This window comes from Oncorhynchus keta, unplaced genomic scaffold (genome assembly GCF_023373465.1).
Source record: "Oncorhynchus keta strain PuntledgeMale-10-30-2019 unplaced genomic scaffold, Oket_V2 Un_contig_2302_pilon_pilon, whole genome shotgun sequence".
Classification (NCBI taxonomy): domain Eukaryota; kingdom Metazoa; phylum Chordata; class Actinopteri; order Salmoniformes; family Salmonidae; genus Oncorhynchus; species Oncorhynchus keta.
In genome coordinates this window covers 48,959-69,221 of record NW_026283169.1, presented here as the reverse complement: position 1 = coordinate 69,221, position 20,263 = coordinate 48,959, and the positions used below count along the sequence as shown (strand labels likewise).

At 44.7% G+C, this 20,263-nt stretch overlaps 1 protein-coding gene across 1 annotated transcript in view; it reads left to right on the top strand.

Annotated features, from left to right (window-relative positions):
• The window catches only part of LOC127921667 (CUB and sushi domain-containing protein 3-like), a gene marked incomplete at its 5' end in the record, with an annotated part of 35,627 nt that extends 15,699 nt beyond the window's left edge, over positions 1-19,928 (top strand). The window contains 4 exons of the mRNA XM_052505260.1: positions 113-322; positions 6,763-6,951; positions 11,318-11,495; positions 19,388-19,928. Of these exons, the coding sequence (XP_052361220.1) occupies positions 113-322; positions 6,763-6,951; positions 11,318-11,495; positions 19,388-19,928 (1,118 nt within the window). The remainder of the gene's footprint in view (positions 1-112; positions 323-6,762; positions 6,952-11,317; positions 11,496-19,387) is intronic.
• Between the last annotated feature and the right edge of the window lie 335 nt (positions 19,929-20,263).

Here is a 20,263-nt window from a genome sequence, read left to right as displayed (position 1 = left end):
TCTCTCTCTCTCTCTCTCTCTCTCTCTCTCTCTCTCTCTCTCTCTCTCTCTCTCTCTCTCCCCCTCTCTCTCTCTCTCCCCCTCTCTCTCTCTCTCTCTGTTTTTATTCTAGGCATTCACCTGCAGTTTCTAAACTTCTCTACCGAAGCGGTGCATGACTATCTGGAGGTGCTCAGTGGGAGTTTGGAGACGGGTTCTGTGATTGACAGGTTCAGTGGGTCCGTTGTGCCGGGCTCTCTGTTCAGCACCACACATGAAACCAGCTTCTTGTTCCACAGTGACTACTCCCAGAACAAACCAGGCTTCCACATCATCTACGAGGGTGAGAACATTGGAAAGGAAAGTTTAAAGTATTGGACTTTTGGATTCTCTTAAGAGCCATTCGGCTGCAAAGTCAAAATTGGCTATGTTGTCAAAAATGTATGAAAAATATATAAAGTTAGTCATTAGGGATAGCAGTGTGGTTAAAGTTAGGTATAAGGTTGAGTCAGAGTGCCAGCTCGTTACAACTCTGCAGAGATGCCTCCAGAACAACTTTCATCGCAAAAAAAACCCCGTTGGAGTTTGGTACCAAGTAGATTTTAACAGCTTAACCCCAATTGGAGTTTGGTACCAAGTAGCTTTAAGAAAGCTAAACCCCAGTTGAAGTTTGGTACCAAGTAGCTTTAAGAACACTAAACCCCAGTAGGAGTTTGGTACCAAGTAGCTTTAAGAAAGCTAAACCCCAGTTGAAGTTTGGTACCAAGTAGATTTTAACAGCTTAACCCCAATTGGAGTTTGGTACCAAGTAGATTTAAGAAAGCTAAACCCCAGTTGAAGTTTGGTACCAAGTAGATTTTAACAGTTTAACCCCAATTGGAGTTTGGTACCAAGTAGCTTTAAGAAAGCTAAACCCCAGTTGGAGTTTGGTACCAAGTAGCTTTAAGAACACTAAACCTCAGTAGGAGTTTGGTACCAAGTAGCTTTAAGAAAGCTAAACCCCAGTAGGAGTTTGGTACCAAGTAGCTTTAAGAAAGCTAAACCCCAGTAGGAGTTTGGTACCAAGTAGCTTTAAGAAAGCTAAACCCCAGTAGGAGTTTGGTACCAAGTAGCTTTAAGAAAGCTAAACCCCAGTAGGAGATTGGTACCAAGTAGCTTTAAGAAAGCTAAACCCCAGTTGGAGATTGGTACCAAGTAGCTTTAAGAAAGCTGACCCCCAGTTGGAGTTTGGTACCAAGTAGCTTTAAGAAAGCTAAACCCCAGTAGGAGTTTGGTACCAAGTAGCTTTAAGAAAGCTAAACCCCAGTAGGAGTTTGGTACCAAGTAGCTTTAAGAAAGCTTAACCCCAGTAGGAGTTTGGTACCAAGTAGCTTTAAGAAAGCTAAACCCCAGTAGAGGTTTGGTACCAAGTAGCTTTAAGAATGCTAAACCCCAGTTGGAGTTTGGTACCAAGTAGCTTTAAGAAAGCTAAACCCCAGTTGGAGTTTGGTACTAAGTAGCTTTAAGAAAGCTAAACCCCAGTAGAAGTTTGGTACCAAGTAGCTTTAAGAATGCTAAACCTCAGTAGGAGTTTGGTACCAAGTAGCTTTAAGAAAGCTAAACCCCAGCTGGAGATTGGTACCAAGTAGCTTTAAGAACGCTAAACCCCAGTAGGAGTTTGGTACCAAGTAGCTTTAAGAAAGCTAAACCCCAGTAGGAGTTTGGTACCAAGTAGCTTTAAGAAAGCTTAACCCCAGTAGGAGTTTGGTACCAAGTAGCTTTAAGAAAGCTAAACCCCAGTAGAAGTTTGGTACCAAGTAGATTTAAGAAAGCTAAACCCCCAGTAGGAGTTTGGTACCAAGTAGATTTAAGAAAGCTAAACCCCCAGTAGGAGTTTGGTACCAAGTAGATTTAAGAAAGCTAAACCCCAGTTGGAGTTTGGTACCAAGTAGCTTTAAGAACACTAAACCCCAGTAGGAGTTTGGTACCAAGTAGCTTTAAGAAAGCTAAACCCCAGTTGGAGTTTGGTACCAAGTAGCTTTAAGAACACTAAACCCCAGTAGGAGTTTGGTACCAAGTAGCTTTAAGAACACTAAACCCCAGTAGGAGTTTGGTACCAAGTAGCTTTAAGAAAGCTTAACCCCAGTTGGAGTTTGGTACCAAGTAGCTTTAAGAAAGCTAAACCCCAGTTGGAGTTTGGTACCAAGTAGCTTTAAGAAAGCTAAACCCCAGTTGGAGATTGGTACCAAGTAGCTTTAAGAAAGCTTAACCCCAGTAGGAGTTTGGTACCAAGTAGCTTTAAGAACACTAAACCCCAGTAGGAGTTTGGTACCAAGTAGCTTTAAGAACACTAAACCCCAGTAGGAGTTTGGTACCAAGTAGCTTTAAGAAAGCTTAACCCCAGTGGGAGTTTGGTACCAAGTAGCTTTAAGAAAGCTAAACCCCAGTTGGAGTTTGGTACCAAGTAGCTTTAAGAAAGCTAAACCCCAGTTGGAGATTGGTACCAAGTAGCTTTAAGAAAGCTTAACCCCAGTAGGAGTTTGGTACCAAGTAGCTTTAAGAAAGCTAAACCCCAGTTGGAGTTTGCTACCAAGTAGCTTTAAGAAAGCTAAACCCCAGTTGGAGTTTGGTACCAAGTAGCTTTAAGAACGCTAAACCCCAGTAGGAGATTGGTACCAAGTAGCTTTAAGAACGCTAAACCCCAGTAGGAGTTTGGTACCAAGTAGCTTTAAGAACGCTAAACCCCAGTTGGATATTGGTACCAAGTAGCTTTAAGAACGCTAAACCCCAGTTGGAGATTGGTACCAAGTAGCTTTAAGAACGCTAAACCCCAGTTGGAGATTGGTACCAAGTAGCTTTAAGAACGCTAAACCCCAGTTGGAGATTGGTACCAGGTAGCTTTAAGAACGCTAAACCCCAGTTGGAGATTGGTACCAAGTAGCTTTAAGAACGCTAAACCCCAGTTGGAGATTGGTACCAAGTAGCTTTAAGAAAGCTAAACCCCAGTTGGAGATTGGTACCAAGTAGCTTTAAGAAAGCTTAACCCCAGTAGGAGATTGGTACCAAGTATCTTTAAGAAAGCTAAACCCCAGTTGGAGATTGGTACCAAGTAGCTTTAAGAACGCTAAACCCCAGTTGGAGATTGGTACCAAGTAGCTTTAAGAACGCTAAACCCCAGTTGGAGATTGGTACCAAGTAGCTTTAAGAAAGCTAAACCCCAGTTGGAGATTGGTACCAAGTAGCTTTAAGAAAGCTTAACCCCAGTAGGAGATTGGTACCAAGTATCTTTAAGAAAGCTAAACCCCAGTTGGAGATTGGTACCAAGTAGCTTTAAGAACGCTAAACCCCAGTTGGAGATTGGTACCAAGTAGCTTTAAGAACGCTAAACCCCAGTAGGAGTTTGGTACCAAGTTGAACAACAAACAATTTGACATAATCAGTTGCATTCATGAGTTTTATTGACAAATTGCCATAAAAAAAGTAAGGTTATCCAAACAAAAACATGATAGAAAATGAATTCATAAGAATGCTGTAACTATGTCCTGGGATTTACTATGGTCTACTATGTAGAATAGAATGCTGTAACTATGTCCTGGGATTTACTATGGTCTACTATGTAGAATAAGAATGCTGTAACTATGTCCTGGGATTTACTATGGTCTACTATGTAGAATAGAATGCTGTAACTATGTCCTGGGATTTACTATGGTCTACTATGTAGAATAGAATGCTGTAACTATGACCTGGGATTTACTATGGTCTACTATGTAGAATAGAATGCTGTAACTATGACCTGGGATTTACTATGGTCTACTATGTAGAATAAGAATGCTGTAACTATGTCCTGGGATTTACTATGGTCTACTATGTAGAATAGAATGCTGTAACTATGACCTGGGATTTACTATGGTCTACTATGTAGAATAAGAATGCTGTAACTATGTCCTGGGATTTACTATGGTCTACTATGTAGAATAAGAATGCTGTAACTATGTCCTGGGATTTACTATGGTCTACTATGTAGAATAGAATGCTGTAACTATGTCCTGGGATTTACTATGGTCTACTATGTAGAATAGAATGCTGTAACTATGACCTGGGATTTACTATGGTCTACTATGTAGAATAAGAATGCTGTAACTATGTCCTGGGATTTACTATGGTCTACTATGTAGAATAGAATGCTGTAACTATGTCCTGGGATTTACTATGGTCTACTATGTAGAATAGAATGCTGTAACTATGACCTGGGATTTACTATGGTCTACTATGTAGAATAGAATGCTGTAACTATGTCCTGGGATTTACTATGGTCTACTATGTAGAATAAGAATGCTGTAACTATGTCCTGGGATTTACTATGGTCTACTATGTAGAATAGAATGCTGTAACTATGTCCTGGGATTTACTATGGTCTACTATGTAGAATAGAATGCTGTAACTATGTCCTGGGATTTACTATGGTCTACTATGTAGAACAAGAATGCTGTAACTATGTCCTGGGATTTACTATGGTCTACTATGTAGAATAGAATGCTGTAACTATGACCTGGGATTTACTATGGTCTACTATGTAGAATAGAATGCTGTAACTATGACCTGGGATTTACTATGGTCTACTATGTAGAATAGAATGCTGTAACTATGACCTGGGATTTACTATGGTCTACTGTGTAGAATAGAATGCTGTAACTATGACCTGGGATTTACTATGGTCTACTATGTAGAATAAGAATGCTGTAACTATGTCCTGGGATTTACTATGGTCTACTATGTAGAATAGAATGCTGTAACTATGTCCTGGGATTTACTATGGTCTACTATGTAGAATAGAATGCTGTAACTATGACCTGGGATTTACTATGGTCTACTATGTAGAATAGAATGCTGTAACTATGTCCTGGGATTTACTATGGTCTACTATGTAGAATAGAATGCTGTAACTATGTCCTGGGATTTACTATGGTCTACTATGTAGAATAAGAATGCTGTAACTATGACCTGGGATTTACTATGGTCTACTATGTAGAATAAGAATGCTGTAACTATGTCCTGGGATTTACTATGGTCTACTATGTAGAATAAGAATGCTGTAACTATGACCTGGGATTTACTATGGTCTACTATGTAGAATAGAATGCTGTAACTATGTCCTGGGATTTACTATGGTCTACTATGTAGAATAGAATGCTGTAACTATGTCCTGGGATTTACTATGGTCTACTATGTAGAATAGAATGCTGTAACTATGACCTGGGATTTACTATGGTCTACTATGTAGAATAGAATGCTGTAACTATGACCTGGGATTTACTATGGTCTACTATGTAGAATAAGAATGCTGTAACTATGTCCTGGGATTTACTATGGTCTACTATGTAGAATAGAATGCTGTAACTATGTCCTGGGATTTACTATGATCTACTATGTAGAATAGAATGCTGTAACTATGTCCTGGGATTTACTATGATCTACTATGTAGAATAAGAATGCTGTAACTATGTCCTGGGATTTACTATGGTCTACTATGTAGAATAAGAATGCTGTAACTATGTCCTGGGATTTACTATGGTCTACTATGTAGAATAGAATGCTGTAACTATGTCCTGGGATTTACTATGGTCTACTATGTAGAATAGAATGCTGTAACTATGTCCTGGGATTTACTATGGTCTACTATGTAGAATAAGAATGCTGTAACTATGTCCTGGGATTTACTATGGTCTACTATGTAGAATAAGAATGCTGTAACTATGTCCTGGGATTTACTATGGTCTACTATGTAGAATAAGAATGCTGTAACTATGTCCTGGGATTTACTATGATCTACTATGTAGAATAAGAATGCTGTAAATACAGAAATGTTTTGCTCAGTGAAAAATGAATATCCAACTAGTCAGTGAGAGCTGTGTGGAGTTTAGAGTTTGTGACTGCAACTATGTGAGTTCATTACGGTATTATAGACACTATGACCTGGGATTTACTATGGTCTACTATGTAGAAGAACCCCTTACAGTATTATAGACACTATGTCCTGGGATTTACTATGATCTTCTATGTAGAAGGACCCCTTACAGTATTATAGACACTATGACCTGGGATTTACTATGATCTACTATGTAGAATAACCCCTTACAGTATTATAGACACTATGACCTGGGATTTACTATGATCTTCTATGTAGAATAACCCCTTACAGTATTATAGACACTATGACCTGGGATTTACTATGATCTACTATGTAGAATAACCCCTTACAGTATTATAGACACTATGACCTGGGATTTACTATGATCTTCTATGTAGAATAACCCCTTACAGTATTATAGACACTATGACCTGGGATTTACTATGATCTACTATGTAGAATAACCCCTTACAGTATTATAGACACTATGACCTGGGATTTACTATGATCTTCTATGTAGAATAACCCCTTACAGTATTATAGACACTATGACCTGGGATTTACTATGATCTTCTATGTAGAAGAACCTCTTACCTTCTAACGACTCTTGTGTGGCGTGTGAGCAAAACACATGCGTGTTCGTGAGAGTCTCAGCTTTCCAAAGATGGGTCATACTAGTTGGTAGCTCAAACGGATGGGACTCTACAGGCGTTTTTGTGAGAAGAACCAGATTACGGGGATCAGCCCTTGTCTCACGTCTTTACCTCAGCCTTCCCATTAATCACACAGACTAATGGTCGGTGTCTGGCAACGTTAATCTGCTGTCCTTTTCCCCCCTCGTACCATTCAAATAAAACCCCATTAACATACCCTTTGTGTTCCCTGTTGACCAATAGCCTATGAGCTCCAGCGCTGCCCTGACCCGAGGCCGTTCCGTAACGGCGTGGTGATAGGCCGAGACTTCGGGGTGGGCCTGACCATCTCGTTTGAATGCCTGCCAGGTTACACCCTGATAGGAGAGGTCTCACTCACCTGCCTGCATGGGGTCAGCAGAAACTGGAACTACCCTGTACCATGCTGTGAGGGTGAGTGGATTATCTTCATGCATAATGTATTTAATATCTCTGAAAATGGACTTCTCTTTGGAATTATCTTATAGAGTGACATTAAATGTGTTGTGGTAGTGTATCTAGGCTGACCTGTACCCTGCTATTTATCCAGGCTGACCTGTACCCTGCTATTTATCCAGGCTGACCTGAACCCTGCTATTTATCCAGGCTGACCTGTACCCTGCTATTTATCCAGGCTGACCTGTACCCTGCTATTTATCCAGGCTGACCTGTACCCTGCTATTTATCCAGGCTGACCTGAACCCTGCTATTTATCCAGGCTGACCTGTACCCTGCTTTTTATCCAGGCTGACCTGTACCCTGCTATTTATCCAGGCTGACCTGTACCCTGCTATTTATCCAGGCTGACCTGTACCCTGCTATTTATCTAGGCTGACCTGTACCCTGCTATTTATCCAGGCTGACCTGTACCCTGCTATTTATCCAGGCTGACCTGTACCCTGCTATTTATCTAGGCTGACCTGTACCCTGCTATTTATCCAGGCTGACCTGTACCCTGCTATTTATCTAGGCTGACCTATACCCTGCTATTTATCCAGGCTGACCTGTACCCTGCTATTTATCCAGGCTGACCTGTACCCTGCTATTTATCTAGGCTGACCTGTACCCTGCTATTTATCCAGGCTGACCTGTACCCTGCTATTTATCCAGGCTGACCTGTACCCTGCTATTTATCCAGGCTGACCTGTACCCTGCTATTTATCCAGGCTGACCTGTACCCTGCTATTTATCCAGGCTGACCTTTACCCTGCTATTTATCCAGGCTGACCTGTACCCTGCTGCTATTTATCCAGGCTGACCTGTACCCTGCTGCTATTTATCCAGGCTGACCCGTACCCTGCTATTTATCCAGGCTGACCTGTACCCTGCTATTTATCCAGGCTGACCTTTACCCTGCTATTTATCCAGGCTGACCTGTACCCTGCTATTTATCCAGGCTGACCTTTACCCTGCTATTTATCCAGGCTGACCTGTACCCTGCTATTTATCCAGGCTGACCTGTACCCTGCTATTTATCCAGGCTGACCTGTACCCTGCTATTTATCTAGGCTGACCTATACCCTGCTATTATCCAGGCTGACCTGTACCCTGCTATTTATCCAGGCTGACTTGTACCCTGCTATTTATCCAGGCTGACCTGTACCCTGCTATTTATCCAGGCTGACCTGTACCCTGCTATTTATCCAGGCGGACCTGTACCCTGCTATTTATCTAGACTGACTTGTACCCTGCTATTTATCCAGGCTGACTTGTACCCTGCTATTTATCCAGGCTGACCTGTACCCTGCTATTTATCCAGGCTGACTTGTACCCTGCTATTTATCCAGGCGGACCTGTACCCTGCTATTTATCCAGGCTGACCTGTACCCTGCTATTTATCCAGGCTGACCTGTACCCTGCTGCTATTTATCCAGGCTGACCTGTACCCTGCTGCTATTTATCTAGGCTGACCCGTACCCTGCTATTTATCCAGGCTGACCTGTACCCTGCTATTTATCCAGGCTGACCTTTACCCTGCTATTTATCCAGGCTGACCTGTACCTGCTATTTATCCAGGCTGACCTTTACCCTGCTATTTATCCAGGCTGACCTGTACCCTGCTATTTATCCAGGCTGACCTGTACCCTGCTATTTATCCAGGCTGACCTGTACCCTGCTATTTATCTAGGCTGACCTATACCCTGCTATTATCCAGGCTGACCTGTACCCTGCTATTTATCCAGGCTGACTTGTACCCTGCTATTTATCCAGGCTGACCTGTACCCTGCTATTTATCCAGGCTGACCTGTACCCTGCTATTTATCCAGGCGGACCTGTACCCTGCTATTTATCTAGACTGACTTGTACCCTGCTATTTATCCAGGCTGACTTGTACCCTGCTATTTATCCAGGCTGACCTGTACCCTGCTATTTATCCAGGCTGACTTGTACCCTGCTATTTATCCAGGCGGACCTGTACCCTGCTATTTATCCAGGCTGACCTGTACCCTGCTATTTATCCAGGCGGACCTGTACCCTGCTATTTATCCAGGCTGACCTGTACCCTGCTGCTATTTATCCAGGCTGACCTGTACCCTGCTATGTATCCAGGCTGACCTGTACCTTGCTATTTATCCAGGCTGACCTGTACCCTGCTATGTATCCAGGCTGACCTGTACCCTGCTATTTATCCAGGCTGACCTGTACCCTGCTATTTATCCAGGCTGACCTGTACCCTGCTATTTATCTAGACTGACCTGTACCCTGCTATGTATCCAGGCTGACCTGTACCTTGCTATTTATCCAGGCTGACCTGTACCCTGCTATTTATCCAGGCTGACCTGTACCCTGCTATTTATCCAGGTTGACCTGTACCCTGCTATTTATCCAGGCTGACCTGTACCCTGCTGCTATTTAATATTTCATTTTTACATTTAAGTCTTTACATTTGATCATCTTTGAAATTATATTCTATAATAATACGAATTGTGTTCACACATAGTACAATGTGCATTGAATTGGAAATGTTTTAGCATATCCCAACTGTTCCCTCGGGGATTGGGGTCACATCCAGGGGTCACGGTCAGATGTCAGAGTGTCTTTGAATATGTGTAATGTGGTGTTGTCGCTCGATGGGCCTTTATTCAATTTGTCTGTTTTACTTTTATGTTTCACATCTCTGGAAATTTAAATAGCATTAGATAATGTCTTACCCTGTCGACTCTTTTACACTATTTGGGATTATATTGTGTGGCTGTTGTTTCTCATGTACCATACTGGCTGTTGTTTCTCATTTACCATACTGGCTGTTGTTTCTCATGTACCATACTGTCTGTTGTTTCTCATTTACCATACTGGCTGTTGTTTCTCATGTACCATACTGGCTGTTGTTTCTCATTTACCATACTGTCTGTTGTTTCTCATTTATCATACTGGCTGTTGTCCATCATGTAACATACTGGCGGTTGTTTCTCATGTACCATACTGGCTGTTATCTATCATGTACCATACTGGCTGTTGTTTACCATGTACCATACTGGCTGTTGTTTCTCATGTACCATACTGGCTGTTGTCTATCATGTACCATACTGGCTGTTGTTTCTCATGTACCATACTGTCTGTTGTTTCTCATGTACCATACTGTCTGTTGTTTACCATGTACCATACTGGCTGTTGTTTCTCATGTACCATACTGTCTGTTGTTTCTCATGTACCATACTGGCTGTTGTCTATCATGTACAATACTGACTGTTGTTTCTCATGTACCATACTGGCTGTTGTTTCTCGTGTACCATACTGGCTGTGGTTTCTCATGTACCATACTGGCTGTTGTTTCTCATGTACCATACTGGCTGTTGTTTCTCATGTACCATACTGGCTGGTGTTTACCATGTACCATACTGGCTGTTGTTTCTCATGTACCATACTGGCTGTTGTTTACCATGTACCATACTGGCTGTTGTTTCTCATGTACCATACTGGCTGTTGTATATCATGTACCATACTGGCTGTTGTTTCTCATGTACCATAATGTCTGTTGTTTACCATGTACCATACTGGCTGTTGTTTACCATGTACCATACTGGCTGTTGTTTCTCATGTACCATACTGGCTGTTGTTTATCATGTAACAGACCAGGTAACTGACGTCAATAACAAAGACAGTGAATCACATATCCTGGGGTTTACCCCTGCAGAATACACACATCTATGAACAATAACAAAATCATGTCTGGTTATGGTTGGTTTACTTACAGTTAGCCACTAGGGTAGTGTATCAGGGGACGGCTGACGGCTTCATTCTGCTCTCTCTCTCTCTCTCTCTCTCTCTCTCTCTCTCTCTCTCTCTCTCTCTCTCTCCTCTCCTCTCTCTCTCTCTCTCTCTCTCGATCTCAAACCCCTCCCTCCCTCCTCCCTCCTCCCTCCCTCCCTCCCTCCTCTCTCTCTCTCTCTCTCTCTCTCTCTCTCTCTCTCTCTCTCTCTCTCTCTCTCTCTCTCTCTCTCTCTCTCTCTCTCGATCTCAAACTCCTCTCCTCTCCTCCCTCGATCTCAAACCTCCCCCTCCCCTCCTCCCACCCTCTCTTTGATCTCAAAACCATCCCTTTCCTCCCTCTCTCTCCCTTTCTCCCTCTTTCTCTCTCCTCCCTCCCCTCCCTCCCTCCCTCCCTCCCTCCCTCCCTCCCTCCCTCTCTCTCTCTCCTCTCTCTCTCTCTCTCTCTCTCTCTCTCTCTCTCTCTCTCCTCCTCTCTCTCTCTCTCCTTCCCTCCCTCCCTCCTCTCTCTCTCCTTCCCTCCCTCCCTTTCTCCCTCTTTCTCCCTCCCTCTCTCTCCCTCTCCCTCTAGCCCAGTGTGGTGGTAATATAACGTCTCTGAACGGGACCATCTATTCTCCCGACCACCCAGCAGAGTACCCTAACTTCCAGGACTGCCTGTGGAGTGTACGGGTTCCCCCAGGGAATGGCATCTGCATCAACTTCACCGTTCTCAACACTGAACCCATCTACGATTACATCACCGTCTGGTAAGTAGTGCACTTCGTTACAGTAGTATGGTATGCGTCACAAATGGCACCCTATTCCCTATATAGTGCACTATTTTTTTTACCAGAGCCCTATGGCACCCTATTCCCTATATAGTACACTACTTTAGACCAGAGCCCTATAGCACCCTATTCCCTATATATAGTGCACTATTTTTGACCAGAGCCCTATGGCACCCTATTCCCTATATAGTGCACTACTTTAGACCAAGAGCCCTATTCCCTATATAGTACACTACTATAGACCAGAGCCCTATTCCCTATATAGTACACTACTTTAGACCAGAGCCCTATTCCCTATATAGTACACTACTATAGACCAGAGCCCTATTCCCTATATAGTACACTACTTTAGACCAGAGCCCTATGGCACCCTATTCCCTATATAGTACACTACTTTAGACCAGGGCCCTATGGCACCCTATTCCCTATATAGTGCACTACTTTAGACCAGAGCCCTATTCCCTATATAGTACACTACTATAGACCAGAGCCCTATTCCCTATATAGTGCACTACTTTAGACCAGAGCCCTATGGCAATCTATTCCCTATATAGTACACTACTTTAGACCAGAGCCCTATGGCAATCTATTCCCTATATAGTGCACTACTTTAGACCAGAGCCCTATGGCAATCTATTCCCTATATAGTACACTACTTTAGACCAGAGCCCTATGGCACCCTATTCCCTATATAGTACACTACTTTAGACCAGAGCCCTATGGCAATCTATTCCCTATATAGTGCACTACTTTAGACCAGAGCCCTATGGCACCCTATTCCCTATATAGTACACTACTTTAGACCAGCGCCCTATGGCACCCTATTCCCTATATAGTACACTACTTTGACCAGATCCCTATGGGTGTAGGGTGTCGATAGAGTGTAATTTGGGACGTGTTCCTGAATAGCCCATGTGTTGCTAAATAGTGTCATTTCCCCCTTATTAAAATCCTCAGTAGTGACGCTGCGGGTTGACTCATAACCCGCAGTCCCGGGCGGTTAAAGCCGAGTGAGTTTAGGGTCAAGAAACGTTGTGTGGATGAGTGGGTGACGTCGTTGAATAAAGACAAAAACAATACCTTAAAAAAAACATTTTTAAATCTATAATTCTGATGCTATTTATATGAATTATTAATATAATGTATATCTATAGCCCACGTTATGGTTTTTCTTACATTATTTTAGGATATCTGGCATTAGTGCACAAAACTAAACTTTAGGGCTTATTAAAACTTGACAGGAAACAAATGCTTAAGGGAACGGACAGAAAAAAGTTATCAGACCACGAAGGCAAAAAGGACAATGTGAATGAATAGAAAAGCTGTTAAATGGAGAGTTGAAAATAAAGAGAAAAGGGAGGACCAGAACAGTGATGTTTGGGAAAGATTAGGTGACGAGGTAGAAGAGGATGATAGCAGTTGTGTCATGATGTGATGATTGTGAGGCGCTGTAGCCTTACAAATTCAACAGTCACAAGACCGGGGGACTTCAAACAGGCCTATGGAACGTCACAGGGACCTGTAGCCTACTGTTCAGATGGGTTAAATGGAAACTGGCATCTGGACACTGACTGTAGAATGTAGAATGTAGAATGTAGAATGTAGAATGTAGAATGTAGAATGTAGAATGTAGAATGTAGAATGTGGAATTCTCCTCCGTTGGATTCCAGAATAGAACAGTAGAGTAGTAGAACAACCTCTCACAGAGCCTTCATATTAACACCTGCAGAAGTCATTAGAATGTCTTGCAGTAAAGTGATACAGGCTACATTTAGACTCAGAAACAGGGAATGGAGAATTATAATTTCTTTCAGCATCCTGACAGAACGTGAATCTGCAGTTAGAAACCGTCTGCTGAGGTGTGTTATCTTCAACAGCATTGTTAAAAACCTGCTCCTATTTCAACCACATAAGAGAAACAGACCGTAAAGCATTTCATACAGACCGAAGGAAACAGACCTTTAACACATGTTATACAGACAGAAGGAAACAGACCTTTAACACATGTTATACAGACAGAAGGAAACAGACCTTTAACACATGTTATACAGACAGAAGGAAACAGACCTTTAACACATGTTATACAGACAGAAGGAAACAGACCTTTAACACATGTTATACAGACTGAAGGAAACAGACCTTTAACACATGTTATACAGACAGAAGGAAACAGACCGTAAAGCATTTCATACAGACCGAAGGAAACAGACCTTTAACACATGTTATACAGACAGAAGGAAACAGACCGTAAAGCATTTCATACAGACCGAAGGAAACAGACCTTTAACACATGTTATACAGACAGAAGGAAACAGACCTTTAACACATGTTATACAGACAGAAGGAAACAGACCGTATACAGACCGAAGGAAACAGACCTTTAACACATGTTATACAGACAGAAGGAAACAGACCTTTAACACATGTTATACAGACAGAAGGAAACAGACCTTTAACACATGTTATACAGACAGAAGGAAACAGACCTTTAACACATGTTATACAGACAGAAGGAAATATACATAGTGTTCTTTGCTATCCTCTCCCTACAGTCATGTGTGCATACATTCTACGTATGGGTGGTCCCGGGAAATGAACCCACTACCCTGGCGTTACAAGCGCCATGCTCTACCAACTGAGCCACAGAAGGACCAGAAGGAAATATACATTGTGTTCTTTGCTATCCTCTCCCTACTGCCACACACTGAACACAGAAGGTATTTCGTGAGTAAAGGGCACGAGGTACTTTATGACAGTTATTTCCATCTGGGAAAATATACAGATACAGCTACTCTAACAACATTTAACAAAGCAGTTAACCATCAATGCCATCCGTTTTCCTGAGGTATTATAGATATAGCTACTCTAACAACATTTAACAAAGCAGTTAACCATCAATGCCATCAGTTCTCCTGAGGTATTATTGGGCTACACGTGCTTGTTTTTAAAAAGCAAAGCATTACAATATATTTTTAGAATCATCGGCATAATGGAGGCCAGATGGAATGTAGAATGTAGAATGTAGAATGTGGAATGTAGAATGTAGAATGTGGAATGTAGAATGTGGAATGTAGAATGTGGAATGTAGAATGTAGAATGTAGAATGTGGAATTCTCCTCCGTTGGATTCCAGAACAGAACAGTAGAGTAGTAGAACAACTCAGCTGCACCGTAGGCAGTCACACCCCCACCACACAGCCCCGCCGATGGGGAACCCATCCCCGGGCCTTTCTCTCTCTCTCTCTCCACTCCCATGGGGACACTTTGAGCTCTGCCTCGGGCTTACAGTCAGAACAAGGCATCTGCAAGAGGCATCTACTTTAGAAAAACACTTCTGTTGGACTCAGTAGACACGACAAAAACACTTCTGTTGGACTCAGTAGACACGCCAAAAACACTTCTGTTGGACACAATAAACATGACAAAAACACTTCTGTTGGACTCAACGAAGATGACAAATTACACTTATGTTGGACACCGTAAACATGACAAATTACACTTCTGTTGGACTCAATATAAACATGCCAAAACACTTCTGTTGGACTCAATAGAGATGAATTGGTTTCCCTTTTCGGACGCAGTCAGTCAGGAAAACAGATGTATCTCTCTCTCACGACGTCGGCATTAGTGCTAATGCGTTTTCTCCGTACAGCAGAGCAGACGACAGCGGCCGAAGGCTTCAGCGATAGGTTCACCCATAATGACAACCCTATTAAGGAGCAGTCCGGAGGGAAATTGCTTATCATTGAAAATCATTAGTACTGGCTGTGGCTGTTGTTGACCTTATTTAGCTGAGCTTTATGTAACATAAACTTCTCCTCAGGTTCTCTGGATACACTGGCTGGGTTGAGCCCCCCCCCCCCCTAAATCTCTATAGTTAGTACAGCACTTAGCTAGCTAGGACCCTGGAAGACCCAGACCACTCATAGTACAGCACTTAGCTAGCTAGGACCCTGGAGGACCCAGACCACTCATACATAGTACACCACTCAGCTAGCTAGCTAGGACCCTGGAAGACCCAGACCAGTCATAGTACAGCACTCAGCTAGCTAGCTAGGACCCTGGAAGACTCAGACCAGTCATAGTACAGCACTTAGCTAGCTAGGACCCTGGAAGACCCAGACCACTCATAGTACAGCACTTAGCTAGCTAGGACCCTGGAGGACCCAGACCACTCATAGTACACCACTCAGCTAGCTAGCTAGGACCCTGGAAGACTCAGACCAGTCATAGTACAGCACTTAGCTAGCTAGCTAGGACCCTGGAAGACCCAGACCACTCATAGTACAGCACTTAGCTAGCTAGGACCCTGGAAGACCCAGTACAGCACTTAGCTAGCTAGGACCCTGGAAGACCCAGACCAGTCATAGTACAGCACTTAGCTAGCTAGGACCCTGGAGGACCCAGACCAGTCATAGTACAGCACTTAGCTAGCTAGGACCCTGGAAGACCCAGACCAGTCATAGTACAGCACTTAGCTAGCTAGCTAGGACCCTGGAGGACCCAGACCAGTCATAGTACAGCACTTAGCTAGCTAGCTAGGACCCTGAAAGACCCAGACCACTCATAGTACAGCACTTAGCTAGCTAGGACCCTGGAAGAACCAGTACAGCACTTAGCTAGCTAGGACCCTGGAAGACCCAGACCAGTCATAGTACAGCACTTAGCTAGCTAGGACCCTGGAGGACCCAGACCAGTCATAGTACAGCACTTAGCTAGCTAGGACCCTGGAAGACCCAGACCACTCATAGTACAGCACTTAGCTAGCTAGGACCCTGGAGGACCCAGACCACTCATAGTACACCACTCAGCTAGCTAGCTAGGACCCTGGAAGACCCAGACCAGTCACAGTACAGCACTTAGCTAGCTAGCTAGGACCCTGGAAGACCCAGACCACTCATAGTACAGCACTTAGCTAGCTAGGACCCTGGAGGACCCAGACCACTCATAGTACACCACTCAGCTAGCTAGCTAGGACCCTGGAAGACCCAGACCACTCATAGTACAGCACTTAGCTAGCTAGGACCCTGGAGGACCCAGACCACTCATAGTACAGCACTTAGCTAGCTAGGACCCTGGAGGACCCAGACCAATCATAGTACAGCACTTAGCTAGCAAGGACCCTGGAAGACCCAGACCACTCATGGTACAGCACTTAGCTAGCTAGGACCCTGGAGGACCCAGACCAATCATAGTACAGCACTTAGCTAGCTAGGACCCTGGAAGACCCAGACCACTCATAGTACAGCACTTAGCTAGCTAGGACCCTGGAAGACCCAGACCACTCATGGTACAGCACTTAGCTAGCTAGGACCCTGGAGGACCCAGACCACTCATAGTACAGCACTTAGCTAGCTAGGACCCTGGAAGACCCAGACCAGTCACAGTACAGCACTTAGCTAGCTAGGACCCTGGAAGACCCAGACCACTCATGGTACAGCACTTAGCTAGCTAGGACCCTGGAGGACCCAGACCAGTCATGGTACAGCACTTAGCTAGCTAGGACCCTGGAGGACCCAGACCAGTCATGGTACAGCACTTAGCTAGCTAGGACCCTGGAGGACCCAGACCACTCATGGTACAGCACTTAGCTAGCTAGGACCCTGGAGGACCCAGACCAATCATAGTACAGCACTTAGCTAGCTAGGACCCTGGAAGACCCAGACCACTCATAGTACAGCACTTAGCTAGCTAGGACCCTGGAAGACCCAGACCACTCATAGTACAGCACTTAGCTAGCTAGGACCCTGGAGGACCCAGACCAGTCATAGTACAGCACTTAGCTAGCTAGGACCCTGGAGGACCCAGACCACTCATAGTACAGCACTTAGCTAGCTAGGACCCTGGAGGACCCAGACCACTCATAGTACAGCACTTAGCTAGCTAGGACCCTGGAGGACCCAGACCACTCATGGTACAGCACTTAGCTAGCTAGGACCCTGGAGGACCCAGACCAGTCATAGTACAGCAACGTGCTTCCTCTTCTTCATTTTTTTTCTTCATTCTTCTTTCTTTATCCAGTGTATTTTCTTTCTTAAATGTGTCTATACGTGTTCGGGGGTGATTGTTCCCCAGAAAGCTTTGTAGCACTTAACTAGTCACGGAAACCCTCGATGACCTAAACCCAGAATACACTGGGTCACAACAGTAGGGGTGATTGTTCCCTAGAAAGCTTTGTAGCACTTAACTAGTCACGGAAACCCTCGATGACCTAAACCCAGAATACACTGGGTCACAACGGTAGGGGTGATTGTTCCCTAGAAAGCTTTGTGGCATTCGTAGCACTTAACTAGTCACGAAAACCCTCGATGACCTAAACCCAGACTACACTGGGTCACAACGGTAGGGGTGATTGTTCCCTAGAAAGCTTTGTGGCATTCGTAGCACTTAACTAGTCACGGAAACCCTCGATGACCTAAACCCAGAATACACTGGGTCACAACGGTAGGGGTGATTGTTCCCTAGAAAGCTTTGTGGCATTCGTAGCACTTAAATAGTCACGGAAACCCTCGATGACCTAAACCCAGAATACACTGGGTCACAACGGTAGGGGTGATTGTTAAAATTAATTTTCCGGGTTCCCTAGAAAGCTTTGTGGCATTCGTAGCACTTAACTAGTCACGGAAACCCTCGATGACCTAAACCCAGAATACACTGGGTCACAACGGTAGGGGTGATTGTTCCCTAGAAAGCTTTGTGGCATTCGTAGCACTTAACTAGTCACGGAAACCCTCGATGACCTAAACCCAGAATACACTGGGTCACAACGGTAGGGGTGATTGTTCCCTAGAAAGCTTTGTGGCATTCGTAGCACTTAACTAGTCACGGAAACCCTCGATGACCTAAACCCAGAATACACTGGGCCACAACGGTAGGGGTGATTGTTCCCTAGAAAGCTTTGTGGCATTCGTAGCACTTAACTAGTCACGGAAACCCTCGATGACCTAAACCCAGAATACACTGGGTCACAACGGTAGGGGTGATTGTTAAATTAATTTTCCGGGTTCCCTAGAAAGCTTTGTGGCATTCGTAGCACTTAACTAGTCACGGAAACCCTCGATGACCTAAACCCAGAATACACTGGGTCACAACAGTAGGGGTGATTGTTCCCCAGAAAGCTTTTATAGCACTTAACTAGTCACGGAAACCCTCAATGACCTAAACCCAGAATACACTGGGTCACAACGGTAGGGGTGATTGTTCCCTAGAAAGCTTTGTGGCATTCGTAGCACTTAACTAGTCACGGAAACCCTCGATGACCTAAACCCAGAATACACTGGGTCACAACGGTAGGGGTGATTGTTCCCCAGAAAGCTTTTATAGCACTTAACTAGTCACGAAAACCCTCGATGACCTAAACCCAGAATACACTGGGTCACAATGGTAGGGGTGATTGTTCCCCAGAAAGCTTTTATAGCACTTAACTAGTCACTAACCCTCGATGACCTAAACCCAGAATACACTGGGTCACAACGGTAGGGGTGATTGTTCCCTAGAAAGACCTAGACCACTCTCCCCTGGTTGTTGCTCATCGCTACAGGGCCACAGACCTAGACAACTCTCCCTGGTTGTTGCTCATCGCTACAGGGCCACAGACCTAGACCACTCTCCCTGGTTGTTGCTCATCGCTACAGGGCCACAGACCTAGACCACTCTCCCTGGTTGTTGCTCATCGCTACAGGGCCACAGACCTAGACCACTCTCCCCTGGTTGTTGCTCATCGCTACAGGGCCACAGACCTAGACCACTCTCCCCTGGTTGTTGCCCATCGCTACAGGGCCACAGACCTAGACCACTCTCCCCTGGTTGTTGCTCATCGCTACAGGGCCACAGACCTAGACCACTCTCCCTGGTTGTTGCTCATCGCTACAGGGCCACAGACCTAGACCACTCTCCCCTGGTTGTTACTCATCGCTACAGGGCCACAGACCTAGACCACTCTCCCCTGGTTGTTGCTCATCGCTACAGGGCCACAGACCTAGACCACTCTCCCCTGGTTGTTGCTCATCGCTACAGGGACACAGACCTAGACCACTCTCCCCTGGTTGTTGCTCATCGCTACAGGGCCACAGACCTAGACCACTCTCCCCTGGTTGTTGCTCATCGCTACAGGGCCACAGACCTAGACCACTCTCCCCTGGTTGTTGCTCATCGCTACAGGGCCACAGACCTTGACCACTCTCCCCTGGTTGTTGCTCATCGCTACAGGGCCACAGACCTAGACCACTCTCCCCTGGTTGTTGCTCATCACTACAGGGACACAGACCTAGACCACTCTCCCCTGGTTGTTACTCATCGCTACAGGGCCACAGACCTAGACCACTCTCCCCTGGTTGTTGCTCATCGCTACAGGGCCACAGACCTAGACCACTCTCCCTGGTTGTTGCTCATCGCTACAGGGCCACAGACCTAGACCACTCTCCCTGGTTGTTGCTCATCGCTACAGGGCCACAGACCTAGACCACTCTCCCCTGGTTGTTGCTCATCGCTACAGGGCCACAGACCTAGACCACTCTCCCTGGTTGTTGCTCATCGCTACAGGGCCACAGACCTAGACCACTCTCCCCTGGTTGTTGCTCATCGCTACAGGGCCACAGACCTAGACCACTCTCCCCTGGTTGTTGCTCATCGCTACAGGGCCACAGACCTAGACCACTCTCCCCTGGCCCCTGGTTGTTGCTCATCGCTACAGGGCCACAGACCTAGACCACTCTCCCCTGGTTGTTGCTCATCGCTACAGGGCCACAG